Consider the following 21,271-nt stretch of genomic DNA (forward strand, 5'->3'; position numbering starts at 1 on the left):
ATGGCCATATATATAGTGACGCCACTGGTTGTAATTATTTGTGCCACTCTCGAGAAATTGAGGCTTCATACCGTAATTATTGGAGTCGACAGCTACCTGGAAAAAGCAGGCCGGATAATTAAGCAGTACACATGGGGTGTTGGCCGTAACCTGCCCTAACGCGCAGGTAGTCACGTGATGTATCTACCATTAACTACTATAACTACGGCAGTTTACAGGTGATGTCATGGAGGAAAGAAAATTGCTTCATCCATTCGTTTATGTATATCACTTTGTAAACAATTGTAGCCGTTCTCTCCTCTCTCTCTTTCTTTAATAGCTAGATTATACTGGTTCTGATCCGCGTGCTGCTTAATCTACCTAGCTGCTTTTGCGATAGGAATTATATTGACACTCCAGGCGCATTTCTGCCGTCGTCATCGCCGTCAGCATTGCCACGATGTTCCGTGTAAAGTCCAAGAGCGATAACGTAGTCGCCGCGCGAGTTATGTGCGAGTGAAAGCGCGCGAGAAGAACCGACTATGGCAGCTCAATTTCGCGCGTGCAAGAAGGAAAGCGGGGAGGAAGCGCGCCATCTTCAGTCGCACGCAATAAGGCACCAGGGGTTGGGGGGGGGGGGGGGGGATGGAAGGAAGGCGGGCGTTTTACTCCGGCGTAACGGTGGCTAAAAAGTATCCATCCGACGGCTGCTGCGGTATGGTGCGGCGACGCGGGACTTATCTTGAAAGCGATCTGCGATGGGGACAAAGTGCGCCGAGTGCTGATAGCTTCGTGTGGGCTGTTTTCGCCGTTTAGTTCGCGTTGAAGCGAGAGGCAGCACGAAGGTCAATTCATTCGCTGCTGTTACCGCGCTTCCTCACTCCATCGTTTTGACAGCGAGGTTCCGCGGTCATCGAGTGAGAAGTGTTCATGTTTGCTAGTGCGCGCGTGACGCCATGCTTGTTAATTTAGGTGGTAAGCGAATGTTTACAGGTTTATGCAGCCAATAAAACTACTATCCTTACTTCGTATAGCTGTCTATTAATTTGCTATCGCAATCGATGCTTCGCCTTTCGGGCGACATTTTTTAAAGGGCAACTAAAGGAACACACTAAATCAGTTTAGACGGATAAAGCGTTGTTTGAACTCTGTTGCCATTAATTTTCAATATTAGAAGAGAAAATGACGGTCGAAGTTTCAGTTTTTTAATTCCGCGCCAAATTCTCAAAGACGGTACGTCACTGTGACGTCCCGGATTTCAAGGAATTTTTCATATTTCGGCCACGTTGGCTCAGCGAAAGTTCCCGAAAGTCGCCACGTTCAATATTTGGCTTTTTTAGAACACGATGCAGTCTATCTTTACCTCTAAAGAATGAACTAGGCCCTATAGGAGAAGCTGTTAGGATCCATGACGTCACAGCGAGCTAGTGCGGGAACTCCAAGGAAGCGTCGCCACCCGTCTTTTGTTACTGCGCTTTTTCTGGCTTACCAAGCGTCTTTAATTATCGTGGTAAGAGTGGGGTTTTTGATATTGTAGAAGGCTAGTTTAACGATACAGAAGAAATCATTTGTCTGTTTAGTGTCCCTTTAATGATCTAAATTATAAAAAAAAATAATGGAGCAAGGAAACCATGATTGCATTTTTAACGAATGATCGATTTCGAAAGAATACCATATAGCGAAGATTTCAATACAAAAAGTATAGTAGCCTATGAGGTAATCGACAACTAATAAGTTCTTGTAGGGCAAAATCAATAGTCCAGTCCAATAAAGCAATTGTATGAGACCCGCCAAATGTATGACACGGAATTCGCGAAGGTTATATAATAAAAAGTTTAAATGTACTAGACTAATATAAACTATACGAGACTAATATACATCAAATGCAAGGAGTGGATATATATATATATATAGACAAGTGGTTATGGGTATCTTCGGAATAAATGGGTATAGTTCCGTTTTCTAGTGCTAAAACGAGACAACCGCGTAGACAAGACCCGCTCGCTGTCCATTTACACTATAGTTGTTCCGCGTGATTGTCGTCTTTTTTTTTTTTCTCGCTGGAAAATAGCACTAAGTCATAAAACAACTTGGACAACAGCACTGCATTCTTGCAAATAAACGGGGGATCTTTTTTTTTTTTATGCGATTAGCATTGTTTGGGAATTGCGCCGTTTGCGCTATCCATATCTATCCTCTTTCACTCCACCATTGTTCACCGCAGGTATGCGCCAATCTTGAATGACAAAAATAATCATTTAAAATTTCTCCATGCACTGCTGGCCGGGATCGAATCCGTGTCATGTATATTCAGACAGTCTTGTCTGATTAATAACACGTGCGGACTTCGTGGCGGCGCCGCTAGATAGCGCCGCAGTGTGTCCATAGGGAAGTGTGAAAGAAGGGCAAGGCTGCAGCAGTACTCGTTTCAGTGGTGGCGTCGATATATATTTGCTTCAATGCTAAGCACATTAACGTCGATATGCATGCAATCATCCTGAGATGGCTTAATTAATTCTGCCGCTTGTTTTTAAATTGATATCAAAAGAAAAAATAATATGCAGATCCAACACGCATCTTGAAATCTACGTGAAGCGATCGCTTTCGTGAAGCAGTGAATCAAATGCCCATTTCATTCTTGCGTCTTTGACGTAAACAGGCGTGCGCACCCGTTTTACGCAATATGACACGTGACGATTATATACGTCCGATTGTGGCCTAATGGTTAGAGCATCGGGCTGCTGTGCTTGGGTGACCGATGTTCGATCCCATGGAGAGGCTTTCACGTAATTGAGCTATTTGGCAGGACTACGGCACCTATAAAGCTACGGTCAGGAAAGTGCTGGAGGGTTCGCAAGGAAAGCTGCAAGAAGATGCCAAATACAAATGTCTCCTCTACATCCGCGCATTCAGCCAGGATCGAGGCGGTCTACCAGCGTGCATCGAATAGGTGTTCAACCAGATCCCGCAAAGCGAGTTTGAGTGTAATGACAGCCATACAAATCCTATGCCTCTCGCTCTATAGTAAAGTTGTAGTAAAGTTGTTTTTAAGCAAAAGAAAAAAAAAAAAATCCTCGAGCCTGCCAGGATTCGAACCTGGAATCTTCTGATCCGTAGTCAGACGCGTTATCCGTTGCGCCACAGGCCCACGAGGTGACCTTACGGATGAAATTTTATATGTTCACAACAGATTCATAATGTTCTAGTTTTTTTACGTAGAGTACAGTTTATTATGTGCAATAATATGCCTTGTGCGTAGCCCTCAGAATATTGTCTAGAAAATTATACGGTAATAAGTGCGAATTTCTGTTTACGCTGAAACTCATCATGGCTCTGGCAGCTCTGGCTATGCGTACGATGACAACTGTCGGCTGAAACATTTCCATGCCGGCAAATTTGTGTGAGGCGACTTGGCGGCGTTTAATTCAAATGTAGAATCTTTCTTGCGTAATTTCGCCTTGAAATGCAATGCACTAGTTTATTAACGTTAAGAAATGTGTATTGAAACTTCGCGTAAATGTTCAACATAGATAGGCCTCCAACTTTCCGATTGCGCACCATGTTATCTTTTCCTTTCCAGTCTGCGAATCGAAGTCAGCTGGCCGAGTCACCTTGCTCGCTTTTCCTCGGGGGTAATATTTCACTCCCTTTTTTTGTTTTGTTCGCATTATGCAAATGTTATCCGCGGACGAAGTACGTTCAGCACGCCATTCTTTTTTGCCCGCTTTGATTGATCCGAACTGCAAAGCAGACTAGTGATCGTTTGCCGGCGCGCATTCACTTTGAGAGATCATTTATTCTACGGCAGGAACGTTCGCGCAATACGATTCTCACCGAGTCTGTACCATTGCGATATTAATGCGATCAACAAAAACGTCTGGCTCGGCGATCAATCTCGCTGCTGCTTGCGTCGCTGTTGCCGGCTGGTTGCGGCTCTGCTTCTAGTGGACCTTTCAGTCTGTAGACACTAATTGTCTCATCTGCGCCGGCTTTGTAAAGGCGCTTTCGTTTGGTTGTAGCCTTCCGCAAAAAAAGGCGGCACTCCTGAGAGAGAACAGGAAGCTGATCATTGTCGCTTCTTGCATCATTGCCACGGCAAGCAGGACAAACCGGCTTTTCAAAAGTTTAATGACCCCGAGTTCATTTGTGTCAGATGAGCCGTAGCTCTCTAACATCGGCCAATTTTGCTATATACGAAGGTGAGAGACGCATCTGTTGCATTTATCATTTGCGTAATACTTGTTTATGGTGGCTATGGTGTCCGCGTGCCGCGCCGTCTGCATCTTGATTGCATCGTGATACGCCTAGGCGATACAATCGACCTTGGACTCGTAGTGCGCATCATGAAATGTACGGTGTCGCTCCTTATCCGTAGACGGCGCAGTCTTATCTGCGTGCTTCTCGTCTTTGGGGGCAGTGTCTGCGCCCCAGCTCTGTGCACGGCTGGCGTGCACTGCCATCACGTTTTTTTGATCGCAGCTGTTCGGTGTTGCTAGCTTAGCAGATAGGTTCGATCTTCCTTTGCAGGATCATCGCTTGACTACGCGACTTTCTCCTACTCCGCCGTTACCTAAGTTTTCTGGACAGATGTCAGCGTAAAAGTGGCTTGACAGAATTTTCTGTTCTGGCATAGAATGTGGAAGGAGGTGATTGCTATAAGAAGTAAAGGCATATGTACCCTACTAAAATATAAAAATGCTTAAAAATGCTTTTGGCATATACCTTTCTGTGCCAACAGTCGCGGTGTTATTTGCAAGCAGTGGCATTTAATACGCTCAACAAACCATGTGTAAATTTATAAAAAAATATTCATTTATTAGTTTATGCAATCAAGTGGAAGTGCTGACGTAGTACTTTGCAAAGGTTGACTATTCCTATCTGAAGCCGCTCGTGTAGAACAACAAAAAGTGCAGACATAAGAACCAAATGCCACCACCAGCTACACTTTGTGTTCAAGGGAATAACCTCATGTGCTACTGTGGTGTTTGTTTATGCAGAACATACTAGTGCTAATTCCTAGTCGATTTAACACTTCTCAGAATTTCGGTGCTCGGCAAGAGCATAGAACCCGATAAACACTTTGTGTTTTCACTAGAAGGAAGCGTTAGCTGTACAGTTTAACAGAACATTCATCTAGCATGATCAGTGGTGTTGCAGAATCTCTATGTAATTGTTTGGGCCCTTACACTTGCTCTTTTCCATAATTTTTGCTGGTTTATGCCTTCTTCCCAAATTAAAACCGCACTGATCTCTGGCACTTGTTCTTTCTTTCTTCTATTTATAGTGAGCAGCACCTTGTAACGTCCCTTGAATTTCTCCGGACCCAGAATGGTATTGTGACAATCCTCAATGGAGACGAGTTCACTCAACTCAGCTTGCAAAGTGGCCAACGATGACCTGTCGGAGAGAACTAAACGTGTGTCGTGTGATGAAGATTTGCAGCCAAATGCCACCAAGGAGCCTCCTGTGGCAGCATTTCAAGTGCAGACAGCAGAAGATTCTTCGACCGCAGGCCACACGCGAGATCGGGGCAAATGGTCAGGTCGGCTGGACTTCATCTTTGGCTGCATTAACTATGCTGTCGGCCTCGGCAACGTCTGGCGCTTTCCCTACCTCTGCTATGAAAATGGAGGAGGTCTGTTACTGTTTACTAACAGTGTCTTTATTATGACGGGTCTTGTGCTCTCTTTTTCCTTAACTTTAACATCAAAACTACAACTGACCATTGTCAATAAACCTGTTGTTAAACCAATAAAGCCTGTTGCTACCCTTTGCGGTAGCTTAGGGGCTATGGTGGTGTTCTGCTGAGCTTGAGGTTGTGGGCTCGTTCTTGGCCACAGCGGCCACATTTCGATAAGGGTGAAATGCAAGAACGCTCATGTACTTAGGTTTAAGTTCACGTTAAATAACCCCAGGTGACCATAATTAATCCAGAGTCCTCCACTATGGCGTGCCTCATAATCAGATGGTGGTTTTGGCACATAAAACCCCAAAATTTTATTTTACACTGTAGCTAATCGGTATGACCAGCACTTTGTTTTATGCAACTTTGAATCCAGCAATGTTGTGCAAGGGAGGACTATGTAAAAAGATCACAGCAATTTATGCTACTCAGCAAGTGATTTCTGCCGAACGCAAACCAGATAGTTTTGGCCCCGTATTGCTGTTTCTTCATTATTTGTGTTTGAAGAAAATCTTTCTTTTTTTTTTTTTTTTCCTTTGTGGTTCTGGCTCAACTACTGTCATTTGTTGGATTGGAGATCCAGTGGAAATTATAAGGGCCAATTTTTTCTGGTTACCCTTCATAACCTTCTACTATGACAGTGAAGTGTGCTGAATGACTTGCACTTTGCAATGGGAGAAAATAGGGTTTAGAGTAACCTGGGGGTTATTTACCTAAACAACTTATTGATGGTACTTTGTGTTTCACACTCCTTCGTTGGTGCTCAAAGTTCGAGTGTGAATTCACGATTTATAGCTACTTAGTAGAATGAGGTATTTGGCATTGCCAATGTGCACTTTGTCTTGCAAGAACGCAAAACTGCCATCATCTCTGTGCTTGGTTGGCGAAGCATTTTCTGCAAAACAAGCGGGCTGGTGTCGCCACCAAGTGGCAGAACCGTGCTGCTGCTTGTTTTTCTTTACCTAACCGCAGATGGCAGCGACAGTTCACTTGTATCGCAGAGTTCCTTTTGTTGATGGCCACGTGTGCACATAAGTTTTCATAGTTTTTGTTGGACAAAGCAGGCAAGTGCTGTTGCTGTGTGTGTGTGTGCACATGCGTGCGTGCTGCGTGTGTGTTCTACTGTTTGAGTCATAAAATACAATCTTGGTGTGAAATCAAAACAAGACAAAGGATTTGTGTTTTCCTCGTCGCCAGTTGTATTTAACTCTAGGTTCTATGCTGTTAATAGAGGGAGGCTGTAAACACCTCCGTGATTTCCAAAACGACCCTGCCTTTATTGTCTCCTCTTACCCCCGTATTCGGCAATGCATCTTAACTTGAAGCCTATGCTTGACTTGATCTACACGATGCCTATTGTGAACGGGTCGAAGGAAACGCAGTGAGCATCTTGGGCACGTTCACGCCAGGCGTCGTTTATATCAAGTCAAGCATGGGCTTCAAGTTAAGATGCATTTCTGAATACGGGGGTTAATCTTGCCTTAGATTGCTGCTGGTTTCTGGATTGTCTTGCCTTGGCCCACTACACTATGGGGTTCATAATGAGAACATGGTGACTCAAAGTGATCAGCAGTGACTAAACAAGTGAAGCCTCAGCCTGAAGCCAACATTTTGCCAACAGGACTGGTCTTTGTCAAGGCAACAACTGCTTTTCCTGGCAGCACTTGTATAGCTTACTCTTCTTCCAGGGTGACGAGCATAATCCGGGTACAAAATATGGTCAGTGTAACGGAACTGGCATCAGTTAAAAGGAGGGTTTAGTTATAAAAGTGAAGGGAGGGGTTTGTTTTTGTGTTTCAAGTTCGTCTAAGTAGTAGAGGTGACAATAAAAAAGTTAAATATAATAAAGCATAAAACAGCCGCAACACGCAACTTTGAGCACCACCAACGCTACTGGTGAGCTCACGTCGGCCTATGTTCCATGGACACATCAAAGTACACTGTGTGTGTGAGTACACTGCCCTCATATGTGGGGCAATCTATTGCAGGTGCATTTCTGGTGCCTTACTTCGTATGCCTCGTGCTGACAGCCATTCCTTCGTTCCTTCTGGAAGTGGCCCTGGGCCAGTACGTTTGCCGCGGCAGCATTGGTGTCTGGAAGCTGGTGCCCATTTTCAAAGGTACCCTTTGAAGGTGTTGAGATTTGAGCTTGTTAGTAAATAACCTTAGGAATGTAGAGCGTGAGGCTCCGGTCTCAAAATGCTGAACCTGGCATCATTGACACTATCATGATGTAATCACAAAGCAAAATTTGCTGTTTGCTGCGCTCGCACATGGCAGCAGCAGCAATTGCAGGAATGGATTGATTCAGTATATCATGATGTCAATACTCATCCACTGCCTAGGTACCGAAACTGACACTGTTTCATAGAAATAAGTATTCTAGTAAATTATTTAGGGCACTCTGACAGTAAGCTTCCTATGGAATAGAGAGTTTTGAGCTAATGCAAGAAATCTTCCTGTCATGGGAGTACTCTTTTAAGGGGAGACGCTCCTCAGAAATATTTCTTTTTAAATAATGATGCTGGGTGAATGAAAATTCTACCACTTGTAGAGCTTGATCTCTTCATTCGAAATCTACTTTTAGTTTTAGGATATCTCGATGGTTTCATGTCCTAAGTGCCATGCATAAGTGAGAAGCAGTGCATGTTTGTGCAGCTGCTGGACATTGCAGTTAGCATGATAGAGCAGTGCAAAATTATTTTTCCTATCCCTAACACTCCATTGAGTGCTAATAAGCAAGATAATGTGATTCCCTTTACAGGCAACTTTTTAGAAAAATTCCGTATCTGGTGCTTCATATTCAGTGGCTGGTGCCCGAGTACATTAAAAATTTTCATCCTTAAAAAAATAAATTGATTGCATTAAATTCTAGATAAGTGCATTCTACATATCCTAAAAATTACGCCCATCAAATATGGTCTTGATTGGAACACAATAAGTACATAAAATGTTGTGCACAAATGCCTTGTTTTGCCCAAAATATGAAGTTGAGAAAAATGCGATTGAAAGTTATAAAAGCTGTTTACTTCTGTTAATTATTATTATTACTTCCCGGGGAGATTGTAATGCGGCAAAGCTAACCTTGGAGAGAAAAAGCTTAGGCCTACCACCTTGCATGAGCCCAATGGCGTGCGACACCGCGGTTTGACACATCGCACGTTTGACAATGTGTCATATCTGTGTATTTTCTTGCCACCTCGAGTGCTTTAACCGAGTTTATTATACTTTTCCCGATCATTTCTGGCTCTGATTTCATCATATGTGAAATAGGAGAGATCAATGTTGCTGAAACAACTAAAAAACACAAAGCCTGTTTCTTTAATGAAAATCGCCATTTTTTGACCCGCCTCTCCCCTTAAGGTGCTCTTTTCCCTGATGCTCCTTGAACATGCTTGTCTTGCATGCAGGAAAAGTGCATATGTGTTCATGCTAAAATCGAAATAGTTCTAATTTCACAGCTTCCTTTTATTATATAGAATACAAACTTTTGAATTGTAGAGATGGTTGTCCTGACTAGGAGGCCATATACAATAATTTCTTTCCTTCCTTATCACACACTGTGTGGAATTTCTGATGCTGATAATAATGGTGATACATCGGTGTGCGAAACAGTGTCAAAGGGTGAGAAGAATGAAATTTGAATAAGGTTATGTTGTCCTGACCCAGGAGGTTCTTAGTTGATGTTGTTTTATCAGTACATTTTTCTTACAAAGCCTGCAAAGTCTAGTCTCCCCATAAGCAGTGGTGGCTTCGGAAATTAGTGTTACTATCTAAGTTGGTTGTGAATTGCTGCCTTGTGCCCTTCCTGTCACAGGCTATAGTATTTTGTCACAAAATATTTCACAGTTCGTGTAATTTCAACTACCATGCTTGTAAGCTTAAGGATCAAGCTTTGCAGTGCCAATCTCGCATGTCGCCAAATTGTCTACCAATTTTTCTCGAGCTAAAGTCTTCACCTACCTGCTTTGTGTATTGGCCAAGGTCTATGTTTAGAAGTTTGCACTGCCACACAGAAATAATACACAGGGACAACCATTATGAAAAATGGTTACAGCATTGAGGAAGACAACATGCAAATGCGAAATGCACAGGATGGGTGCTGTAGATTAGCTGGCTTTACTATGCAAAGGATTATGCACAGAAAAGGCTCACATTGATAGCAAAGCTCGAACATCAAGCTCATGTCGCCCATCACATGCAAGCGCAATGCATCCTCTTGTTCAAGTAATCAGTTTCTTTATTCAAGATCCCAATTGATTCGTACTTGAACAAGAGGATGCATGGCACGCACATAACAGGCGACACAAGCTGTGTAATGTATTCTCGAACTTTGCCACGAATGTGAGCCTTTTCTGCATGTAATCATTTGTTTAGTAAAGCCAGTTAATGCCCAGTGCCTGTCCTGTGCATTTTGTGTTTGTGTTACGTCTTGCTTAGTGATGCAACCACGTTTAATAATGACAGTAGACCACTTGACCAGCTTTCAGCAATAGGGCCAGCCATTATCAATGTGAACATATTTGAATGTGGGCCGTAAAACCATCCATCTTTCTTTTTCGTTTTTAACACTGCAGGTGTGGGCATTGCTTCCATGGTGATGGTGTTCTTCTCGAATGTGTACTACATCATTTTGGTTGCGTGGATCATGTTCTACCTTTTCGCATCCTTCACCAGCAAGCTTCCGTGGCAGGATTGTGGCAACTACTGGAATACCGAACACTGCAGGGAACCGAATGGGACGAGCCTTGTCAACAGCACCTTTACCACACCTGTTCAGGAGTACTGGGAGTGAGTGTTCATATTTTAACCTGGCAGTGATGCGACAATTAGTTCTGCAAACATGGTAGTAAAGTTGAGCTCCACTTCAACGAACACCTCTAGAATGAAGTGACCTGTATAACGAATGATTTCAGAGGACCCAAGCACTTCGTTATAAAGCCGTTTGACTGTATGTGCTTATTGCATTAGTTTTGTAGAATAAAAGTAATGACAACCCACTGCAATCGTTCACTGGTTATGGCAATCTGCTGCTAAGTGTCAGGTCAGCATCAAATGTCAACTGTGACAGCTGTATTCTGATGATCTTGGAATACAAAAATGTGTGTGTGTTTAGCTTATGTTTTATGTTAACGAACCCTGTGTGGTCACAGTTATTCAGGAGCTCTCCACTGTGGTGTCCTTTATAGCTCCTATTATATGGCTTTGACATATTAAATGCAATAATTTAGCAGTTTCATAAAGCATTAACATTATAAACGAAATGTTTTTATGATAATTCACTGGCCATTAGGTTAGGGTCATTGCAGACAGATTCGTGGTATTGCACATTTTATGATGGCAAGGGAAGTGCGGTAAGGTACAACAGAGAATTAGACGTACTGATGAGATTAGGTAATTCGTGGGCATGCGTGGGTTCGATAGCGCAGAGCGGCATAGCTATGACTGGTGACAACCTAAGAATGCAGGGCCAAATACACCGCTGTCCAACTTAATGAGAATTTGTATATAGGTGTGCCAGCCAATCACGTTTGATCGTTTCCGTGACGTCACAATGGAGCTGAACTTCTTTCTTTATTGACCCCAGTCTGCCAGGAATGATGTTCTGGAGTGGAGGCACAGAGAACATGTGGTTTTGTGGGTGTTGCTTCTACTAAATTCTTGGTTTGTCACGGAGCATAGTGATTTTCGGGCAGTTCCTACAAGGGGTTTAGATAGGCAAATGATAATTGCATTGAGGACAATATGTTGCGGCTGCTTCACCATAGTGCTTGCTCGTTTGTGGTATTTTGCCGGTTTTGAGTTGTGCGAATGGTGATGAACTGCGAAGGTATTGCAGCACATATGCTGCATCTATGAATGTAGTAAGGTGTACCATGAATCAAGTTAGAGGTCAGGTGCCACTGAATGGCCCCAGCCACCCATAGTGCAAAATCATATTCTTCAATTGGGTTCATATGTACTGTCCAAGGAACAGGCAACCACTATTGTGACACCGATTGATTGTATTGTGACTGGGGCTCCTTTAGGGCATGTCTATTACATGAGAAAGCTAGGAAACGTGTTGATGGCACAAACTGGTTACTGGAATGCAGATAATGAAACATCCGCAAGAGCCTGTGCCTTGTGGCACCTGTTTTATCCTCTGTGCATGTGGGTTCACTTTGTGGCATAAACATGTCTCCTAGCACCGGTGGCCAAGTAGCTCCTCTTGATGCCTATATAAGAAAGGCTGTTTCTTGGTGCAGGCAGCGTGTGCTCAACATATCATCAGGGCTTGAAGATGTGGGCAGCGTGCGGTCTGAGCTGGCACTGTGCCTGCTGCTTGCATGGACCATTGTCTTCCTGGTCACATGGAGGGGCATTCATCAGAGCGGCAAGGCATGTCTATATGACTTTTGTGTGTTCCTCGGCCTTCTCATGAACTGGTGCTGCATTGCACAGTGCCAACAAGGGGTGGGAAAATTTTTTGCCAGCTGTCATACCACTGTTGGTGGGTGTACCATAATGACTCAAGAGCATTGCAAGAAGACCAACATGCTCAATTGGCTACATGCTTGAGGCTCTGAGGTAGTTTAACAAATGTGCAGACAGTCAAAGGTAGTGGCTACTGCACACATGTTCCCAATCCTTTGTTGTAATGTGTCATAAGGCAGCTGTCAAGGCTCAGTTTTAAAGGCCAAGTGCAAAGAAAGAAATTTTTGACCATGTCAAAAGCCTTAGTTTCAGATAGTGTAGATATACAGTAGCCTCTGTGCAAAATTTTACATTTTATACGAGCGAATGCTTGACAAAATGTGCTAAAAAATAGATGTTTTTAATACAGAAACTGAAAAAATTCCGCCATTATTGCTTACCAGAAGAAATGCATGACCCAGAGCGTTGAAAATTAGCACAGCTCTTCAGCACGACCTCAAAGATTGTGCAGCATTCATGGGGCACTGGAAATCCCGGAGGCAATGGGCTGTGACTTGCATCGTATCCTATAACCACAAAATGGACACGTCATTTCCCTAAATGCTATTTAAAGGGGCTCTGAACCACCTTTTTTGAAGCTCCAAAAACACCTTGGAACAAGTGTGGGGCCTCTCAGGAATATATTGCCAAAATAGTTTTTTCAATACACCTAGTATGTGCGTAGATAGTATGAGTGCAACATTTATCTTTCTCATTCCCCCTCATCATCCTCTGTGTTGCTAAAGAGCAGGGCAGCGCTGGTGGTGGTACCTCGCTTACAGTGTTGGGTCACCTGGCTTCAGTGTTGTGTTTCTTCTTTTAGTGGGAATTGACGGGCGCTGTTGGCAACCCACACTTATTACTATAGTAACGTTGGTCTCATCAGATTGCTATGCTACAGTGTACTAGATAGCTGCACGCGGCTGTGTTTTTCTCGTACTGAGTGGCATGAGTAATACATGTTCTTTTGCACCTATCACTATGGCAATCACACTCAGTGTAGACCGCTTATAACGTAAGTTGCGGGAGTTGTAAAAATCTGCGCTATAAATGGTACCGCGTTATAACCAAAGCATGCTTTTTTTTTTTTGGCTTTAGCTTATGCCAAACGGGCAACCCACCGAAATTCAAACACAATTTATAACATATTTCACCCACACACACATGCAACACAATCGCAACACAGCACAGAAACCAAGTTCTCCTGACAAGTGCGGCATCAGTGAAAGAACGCTGTTATTTTCGTCTGGAGACTGGTCTCCACGCGCACGCCCATACTCCCACTCCTGAAAAAAAAAAAAAAAAAAAAACGTAAAGAAAAAAAAAAGGGAGTGTGCTACCGTTCTACCCCGCACATCCTGACTGGACGCTGCTATAGTGATGAAAACGCGCCCTCCTTCCTCCAAAGTCTCCCACCCTTCTCCTCCTTTTTGTTTCGGTTTTTGCCGCTGGTCCCCACGCACGCGCACACGCTCCCACTCCTGGAAAAAAAAAAGAAAAAAAAAATGCTGCATGCTGTATGCTGTATGTGCGAGTGAAAGCGTGCGAGGGACGCGTGCTTTCATGGAGAGCGAAGATACGGCAGAGAGCAAACGCTGACGACTCTCATCGTGCGGAAGGTCGTGGGGGGATGGGAAGGAAGGATGGGAGGCGACGTTTAGCTGTGGTACTCAATGCATATCTTGCGACCGGGCACAATCGGGACTGGTGACTCAATCTCTCACATGAAAGGAGGAAAGTGTGAAAGCAGCGCGAGAGGGAGGGGGCGCGGCTTTTACTCTGCAAGCCACAGCGTACTTGTACTTTGCGCGGCTGAGAGCTGTCGCACGCACCATATCTTGAAAGCGATCTCCACACGGCTCGAACCTTTGTATGCGCTGTGCTTTCGCCGCTCAGTTTCCGTTGAAGCGATAGACCACACGAACCTTTGGTCACTGCTCCTGCCGCATTTGCTCAAGCCAGTGTTTTTACAGTGCTTGTCTGCGGTCATCGAGTGCGATCTATTCATGTTTGCTTGTGCGCGCTGACACCATGCCTGTTAATTCAGTTAGTAAGCGGATGTGTCGAAGTTTATGCAAGCGATAAAACTACTATCCTTACTCCGTATACTCTACTAGTAAATTTGCTAACGCAATTGATGCTTCTTTTGGGGGAAACTGCGACTTTTTGTTTCGCTTTTCGCCGCTCGTCACCACGCGCGCGCCTGCGCTCCCACTCCTTCGCGTTTGCGCGCCCGGCAACTGTGTGGCCGTGCTCAACACCTCCTAGAAAAGGCCGTACTCCATGCGTCAATTTCATGGTCGCGCGCTTAAAAGAACTGCGCTATAACCGGTATTCTGCTTCGCGCGCCTACACAATAAACGGTCCGCCTATACATTGAGTTCTATGGGAGATATCGGTGGTCAAAAAAACCCACGCTACAACCGGTCCCGCGCTAAATGCAGTTACGTTATAAGTGGTCTGCACTGTATTTCCGAAGCATGAACCAGACTCAGATTTACGGTTTCTGCTTCGGCTCGGCTAGTCGCGGCACGCTGTGGCAGCCACAGTAGCTACACTATGCGCAACTGCAATGCGTATAGTGCAATGTTTACTAGGTGCATGGTGGAGCTGTAGTGCGTGCTTGCACTCATGTGCTCCAGTCTGGCCATGATACATGATGCGGATGGGCTTTGTCCTGCATCAGCTTTACCAATGGATAGTAGCCACATCCAGATTACGTATTTTGAAGCGCTATCAATATAGCGTAATATAAAGCCATGTCTGCTGAGGCATCTAGTCAGGAGCAGCAAGGAATGAGTATGTGTTGGCAAGCATATGTGTGGTCTGGGCTTAAGCTTCTCGTGATTTGAGGCTAGTTGAGTGTTCAAAAGTAATTAAAATTAACGTGGCCCGATGGCTATGACACCAATAAGCAGTGGGGCCAAAGTTTCATTCCTATATGGGTGGGTGCGGCTGAGTGTGAGCATACAATAGTCGACTTCTTCCGGAAGTACGTAATTCTTATTGAAATTCCAGACTCAGATTTACGGTTTCTTCGGCTCGTTTCGTTCACTTCCTACAATAACAGTAGGAAGAAGCTCGCTGAAACTAACACCCTTCTTGATTGATGTAATTTTCCATGTTTCTCTGTCAGTTACCACACTAGTGACGGCAACAGTTTGAAGCTGAATGTGTGTGACTTTTGCTGCAGATAATTTGGTGTACGGCCCTGTTCCCATATGTGATATTGCTGGTGCTGCTGGTGCGAGGCGTGACCTTGCCTGGTGCCAGCATGGGCCTCCTCTTCTATGTGACGCCACAATGGGAAAAGCTACTGGACCCACACGTAAGCCGTTAGCCCTCCATTTGCTGCTTCCATCATCTTCTTAAATGACAGGCTTCTATTCTGACAGCTGAAACTTCATCGAGTCAGTCACACATATTCTTTGTGAACGTAGTATGTGCAATGAAGATAGGTCCTTATGCCAGCTGAACACTTGATTGAGGCTCTCTGATCCTTAGACATGATGGATTCCATGGCCTTGCCAACCAGAGCCATGCCACGCTCTCAGCTTATTTTCTCACATTGGTATGCTATGCTGTATTTTCGCATGTTTAACCTGCACACAATAAAAAAAGAACTTTCACTGCCACTCCTGAGTGTACTCATTTTGTGTTTTCAGCACACTCCCTGCCTCTGCAGAAGCAACTCATACAAAAAATAACGATGCATATCTGTTGTGCTAAGGAGAGGTCATTAGTTAAATGTCTAACTGCAAGTGGGGTAAATATCTCAGTGCTCTGTCACTCTGCCTCGACAGCGCAGCCAAGGCTAACCAGTGTGGCAGGTCCATTCACTTACACAGACGAAGAAATATGTGAACTGTTGATGGAGTTCTGCATCTGAAAAACCCACTACGGAGAACTAGTTTTTATGAAATGTTTGCTGAACCAAAATGGGAAAAATAAAATAAATGAATAAATAAATATGGGGGCCGGGGCTGTGTATTGGAAGGACCAAAATGGCCATGCCAGTATGGCAGGTCCATCTGTCGGGTCTATTACATATCATATGAAGGAATTTACGAACTGTTCACAATTACTGAAATGGGAGAAAGTGACGACAATAAAACAGCTTCTATGTAGCATGAAATGTGCACCGAACCACCGCGTGGAGAAAAAAAAAAAACATTGGCAGGGGCTGAGGGGAGTTGGGGAAAAATTAAAAAGTCGGTCAAAGGGTTAATGAGTGTTGATGAAGGAGAATGCTATAACTGCTACATGCCTTAATGCGATGCTACATGCCTCAGCTTTAATGCGATCATTGTGGTGTGAACCTTTCATATCAACGTTTGGTGGATACAGGTGCAGATTGTGTTTGCTGGTAATCTGTGGCAATTAGTGCAACCTGATTCCATTGTGGAGCTTTTACATTGCAGGTGTGGATAGCTGCTGGCACCCAGGTGTTCTACACATTTGGCATTGGCTTTGGCTCTGTCATTGCCCTGGGCAGCTATAACAAGTTCAACCACAACTTCTTCAGGTTGGCTTTTCGTTCTTGTCACTGACATCATGAAGCATTGTTCGGAAAGTGAGAGACACTAGTGCGCACATTCTTGTAGCTTTTATTCAGCTATAAATTTTGTAGGCTGCTTAGCAGCTGAGAACATGTGATTCTTGAGGAACATGCATGTGAAGCACTAAAGTGTTGCCTGTGTGTGTGAGATTTTAAACACAAGACCATGGCAGTGTATTCCTGGAGCGTAATATTTCTCAAGTGAAACAAGTAAAGGGAAGGGGAATGCTTTGTGACTTTATTAATGTCTATTCCCCCCACCGCCTAATGGTGATAGCAGAAACTGCTAGAAAACTTGAAGGGGCAGGTTGGCTTTATCAGATGCACACAAATATTAGGTAGTTGTGCAGAAATTTTGCAAGATAAAGGAAGTTTCATACAATGAAAAATTAGCATTAACCCGAATGCAGCAGAACACTACAGAGAAACATATTTCATTAGCCTTGGGAAGCAAATATTGAGGGTGAATAAGAATTTGTCCGGGTCCGGGTCTAAGATGAATCAGAACACAGGACTACTGCCTTTCTACTGCACTCTACAAGCTGGGCAAACAAAGAGTGCAGCAAATGGCAGTGGAAAGCTTAATTAATCAGAAACTGGAACTGCTGGAAGCGTAATATAGTGTAGTGTGTTGTGTGCGCAAACACAGCTAGATGGCACCATTTCCTTAACATGGGCAGCCAGAGAACAGATCATGTGACACATCATAGGACCAACATTTTCAGTTCACACCGAGCTGGGAAGAAGCCATGCTATGAGAGTCGTGCTAGTTAGACAATGAACTGTTTTGTCTCTCATTCGTCACTCGACTGCGACAGAATTCAAGTAGGCGCTGCAGAAATTCGCTAGATAGAGTATTTCGCATAATTAAAACAGTTTGACGCTGGTTTCTACTTGACACTAAGAGGAAGCTTTAGTTAAAATCTAGTGACTGTAGGAAGCAGATTCTTTATTTAGCTCAAATTTTCTTACGAAGGTTATTGAATATTGCGTAATTAAAAAAAACTCAAATGTCAAGTTTACAACTCTGTAACTTGTCAATAAAAACGACCTCAGCATTCTGTAAATTGCACCTAATAGTAATACGTCTAAAACGGACAAAATTGGATGTATTATACACCGCTCTGAAATGTACCACTAATTTGTGAGTAGGTCGTTTGCAAAACCTTCGTAAACTTAACAATTTCATGTAAGCTTTAAATTCATATATCAAATTGTCCACTTGAGATAACAGATGCAGTTCACAGAGCTGCGATATCTGTTTTTGGTGCAGAATTATGGACTTGTAAACTTTGTGCTTCAATTTTTTAAAGACTTGCACGTTTTCGGTAATCACCATAAAAATTCCAGACCCTAAATGAATGTTCTGCTTCTTAGAGTCGCTGGAATTTAAAATTGGTCCAGCAATTCTCTCATAAAATTATTTCTGCATTTACATGCATAGTATTTGATAGGGAAATTGGAGTTGCCCCCGAGCTAAAGCTTTCTCTTAAGGAGCTATTGCGATGTTTGCCTATGTTTGTGGCTCCCTTGCTGTGTGCCTATTCACCTACTTTTACAGTCCTGCCGGCATGCGTACGTTTGCTCATTCACCTGAGTTGGTGTGCAGGGACTCAATGGTGCTGTGTGTGGTAAACCCGATGACGAGCATTGTGGCTGGCGTGGTGATATTCTCGGTGCTTGGCCACCTGGCGCACGTGACTGGCCGTGACGTGGGTGATGTGTTTCGCTCGGGTGAGTGACAAAGTTTTCCAATCACATGACTGAGAACACATGCCCTGCAATTTTCATAATTTTGCCTGTCTACTGATATTCCATCATTAAAAGCATAAAAATTCGATTAGGACCTTCCCTTTGGTTTATTGTAAGCAGAGTTTGAGGAGTTATTGGAGCACCACTTTAGGTAACGTGAGAATGATATAAAAATGATTGAACATTAGCTCCTTGTAAATTCCCAGCTCACTGCTATGATTCAGTGGCAATAGTTTATTTTTTGGCTGCACATATCTTAGATGATGTGAATACTATTTTCTGATGCCCTAAGCGATTCGCATTGAGGTCCTGCTGTATTTGCAACTCTTTAGAATGTAAATGAGTGTTTACTGTAGACAGCTTTGACAGTAGAATATATTCCAGCCGGACTCAGTGCAAAATGATAAACATTTCAGGACCGGGCCTTGCATTTGTAGCGTACCCCGAGGTTGTGGCCAAAATGCCTGCGGCACCTGTCTGGTCGGTGCTATTCTTTGTAATGCTGCTTGTGGTGGGCATTGACAGCCAGGTGAGTTCTGAGCAGTTTATATGTGTGCTTTATAAAATTTAAAAGGGGCCCTGAACCACTTTTTATCGAATTGTAGAAATTCATTTGAAATTAAAATCGGCTGTTTCAGAAATACTTTGCCACAAAAAGTACTTCAGTGTAATCAGCAGAAGCGGATTTATTGGCAATTAAATGCTTCCTTCGTGGGGCCTCCATTCCTTCTTCAATGCCTTGCACTGCGAAGGCTACGGCGGATTGGGATGTGCCCACAACGCTCCGCCTACTGAACATCACCGTGGTGCGTAGTTCAAATTTGATTTTGGATGTTCACATACACACCACTACTTCCGATTTTGGTGCCTGCAACATGCCAAACGTAAGCCAAACGCGGTTGTCCTCAACGTGCTGCAGTGCCCTCAGCCGGCGGACTCATCGTGGCACCCCACTACAACCACGGTACTTATGCTACGTAGCAGACCGCAGCTACGTGCAACTGGTAGTGCATATGTGCAGTGTTTCCTTTGTGCACGACAGGGCTTGAGTGCGTGCTCGCACTCATATGCTCCAGTCTGGCTGTGCTACGTGGTGTGTACTGGCTTTGTCCTTCACGAGCTTGACTGATGAATAGTAGCCACATCCAACTTGCGCATTTTGAAGCGCTATCAATAGCTCAATAGGAAGCGAAGTCTGCCAAGGCAGACTTCGCTAACCTAATTAGGTGTGACCAGGAGTGAGTGCGCTGGAAAGTGTATGTGTGGTCTGACCTTAAGTGTCGCATGCTTTGAGGCTAATTGAGTGTTCGAAACTAATAGAAATTACCAATGACCAATGGCTACGACACCGATTAGCAGTATGGTCAAACTTTAATTCCTACGTGGGTGGCAGCAGCCAAACGTGAGCAGACGAAAGTCGACGTCTTCCGGAAGTATGTAATTCTTATCGAAATTCGAAATGCTGATTTTCACTTACTTCAGCCTCTGTTTATTAAACTGCGTCAATAAACATATACAGCAACAGTCGGAAGAAGCGCACTGATCCAAACACCCATCTTTATTGATGTCAGCTATTGTCCAATAGCATCTGCGTATGGGAATCTACTATATTACAAAATAAAGCGTCCAGAAAAGAGTGAGGAGCAGGCTTCTGTTGAAAAGAGAATCTTTGAGAAAAAGGTGATTTCACACTTCGCATGCGAGCTCCATGCGCCGCGCACAACTGCAAAACTTGGCTGAGATGTTCACAGCAGCGAATGCTATTCTTGTTCTATAAATTTTTCACCAAGCTCGAGAAGTGTTCCAGGAACCCTTAGGCTTGGTGAAATAACATAGTTCGCGGGTAGCATAAGCTGTTGTGAACATCTGAGCCAAGCTCTGCTGTCGTACGCGGTCCATGGAGCTCGCAAGCGGAACGCGAAGTCACCTTTCTCTCAAACGCTCTCGTTTCAAAAGACCCCATGATCCTCGCTCTTTTCTGTGTGCTTTATTTCGTAATGAAGTACACTCCAATACATGGCTGCTATTGGTCGCTGTGGTCGGCTACACCGCGGCCGCTGCGAGGTGCTACCACAAGTGCAGTGGCTAAGCGCACTGTGGCTTACGTTTAGCGCTTCGTAGACACCAAAATCGGAAGTTCAAAATGAAATTTGAACTGCACGCCATGGTGACGTTTCCGATGCGGAGCATTGTGGCCCCACCTCACTCCGCCATAACCTATGCAGTGCAAGGCATTGAAGGAGCAAGGAGAGCACAGCTGAGGCCTTGTTTGATTGCCAATAACTCCGCTTCTGCTGAACACATTGAAGTAGTTTTTGCGGCAAAGTGATTCTGAAATAGCCTATTTTCACTTCAAATGCATTTCTCCATTTCGTTAAAAGTGGTTCAGGACCCCTTTAAACAAGCTTGTTTTTCTTCAGTAACATAATTTGTGTGGCACTACTTATAGTGGAGCTATAAACAGCATCACTAAAAGTGTATCTTAATCATTATGGCATTGGTTGCTGGAGATGAGAAGATACTTGTTATTCTTGTGTTGTCGTTTTTTCTGTGGCATTGTTGTTGACATCCTTGTCGTAGCTGTCGTCATTGTTGTTGTTGTTGCCAAAGCGTATTCCTGTGGTCTTGCAGTTTTATACACAGCTTAGGCCCTCATAGTGTAGTGCTCGGCGATTGAAATGCGATCTCGGACAGAATGGCGGCTGCCACTTGTTGCGCCACTAGTGATCACTGGGTGATCGCTGAGGGGGCCGAATGCAGTTACGATGCATGAAAAGGCTTCTCGCTTTCATATGACACAAAAATGCATCATCTCAGTGTCATCAGCACACACCGGTGGCGCA

The 21,271-nt window shown here is 44.0% G+C and overlaps 1 protein-coding gene and 1 non-coding gene across 5 annotated transcripts in view; one reads left to right on the top strand and one right to left on the bottom strand.

Moving 5' to 3' along the window:
- Positions 1 to 3,054: 3,054 nt before the first annotated feature.
- Positions 3,055 to 3,127, bottom strand: Trnar-acg (transfer RNA arginine (anticodon ACG)). The gene has a single exon. It is a non-coding gene; the product is annotated as a tRNA-Arg (tRNA).
- Positions 3,128 to 3,337: 210 nt separating this feature from the next.
- LOC119460668 (sodium- and chloride-dependent GABA transporter 1) overlaps positions 3,338 to 21,271 on the top strand; it is a 31,256-nt gene continuing 13,322 nt past the window's right edge. The window contains exons 1-9 of one of the 4 annotated variants that reach the window (XM_037721710.2): positions 3,338 to 3,611; positions 5,264 to 5,614; positions 7,651 to 7,782; positions 10,240 to 10,453; positions 11,911 to 12,043; positions 15,312 to 15,446; positions 16,540 to 16,643; positions 18,286 to 18,410; positions 18,845 to 18,957. In XM_037721710.2, the coding sequence (XP_037577638.2) occupies positions 5,329 to 5,614; positions 7,651 to 7,782; positions 10,240 to 10,453; positions 11,911 to 12,043; positions 15,312 to 15,446; positions 16,540 to 16,643; positions 18,286 to 18,410; positions 18,845 to 18,957 (1,242 nt within the window). In that variant the 5' untranslated portion in view covers positions 3,338 to 3,611; positions 5,264 to 5,328. Of the gene's footprint in view, positions 3,612 to 3,659; positions 4,179 to 4,388; positions 4,642 to 5,263; positions 5,615 to 7,650; positions 7,783 to 10,239; positions 10,454 to 11,910; positions 12,044 to 15,311; positions 15,447 to 16,539; positions 16,644 to 18,285; positions 18,411 to 18,844; positions 18,958 to 21,271 lie in introns of those variants that run through there. The other 3 variants (XM_049655146.1, XM_049655147.1, XM_049655148.1) reach the window with 3 other exon arrangements.

The sequence above is a fragment of the Dermacentor silvarum genome, chromosome 8 (genome assembly GCF_013339745.2).
Source record: "Dermacentor silvarum isolate Dsil-2018 chromosome 8, BIME_Dsil_1.4, whole genome shotgun sequence".
NCBI lineage: Eukaryota > Metazoa > Arthropoda > Arachnida > Ixodida > Ixodidae > Dermacentor > Dermacentor silvarum.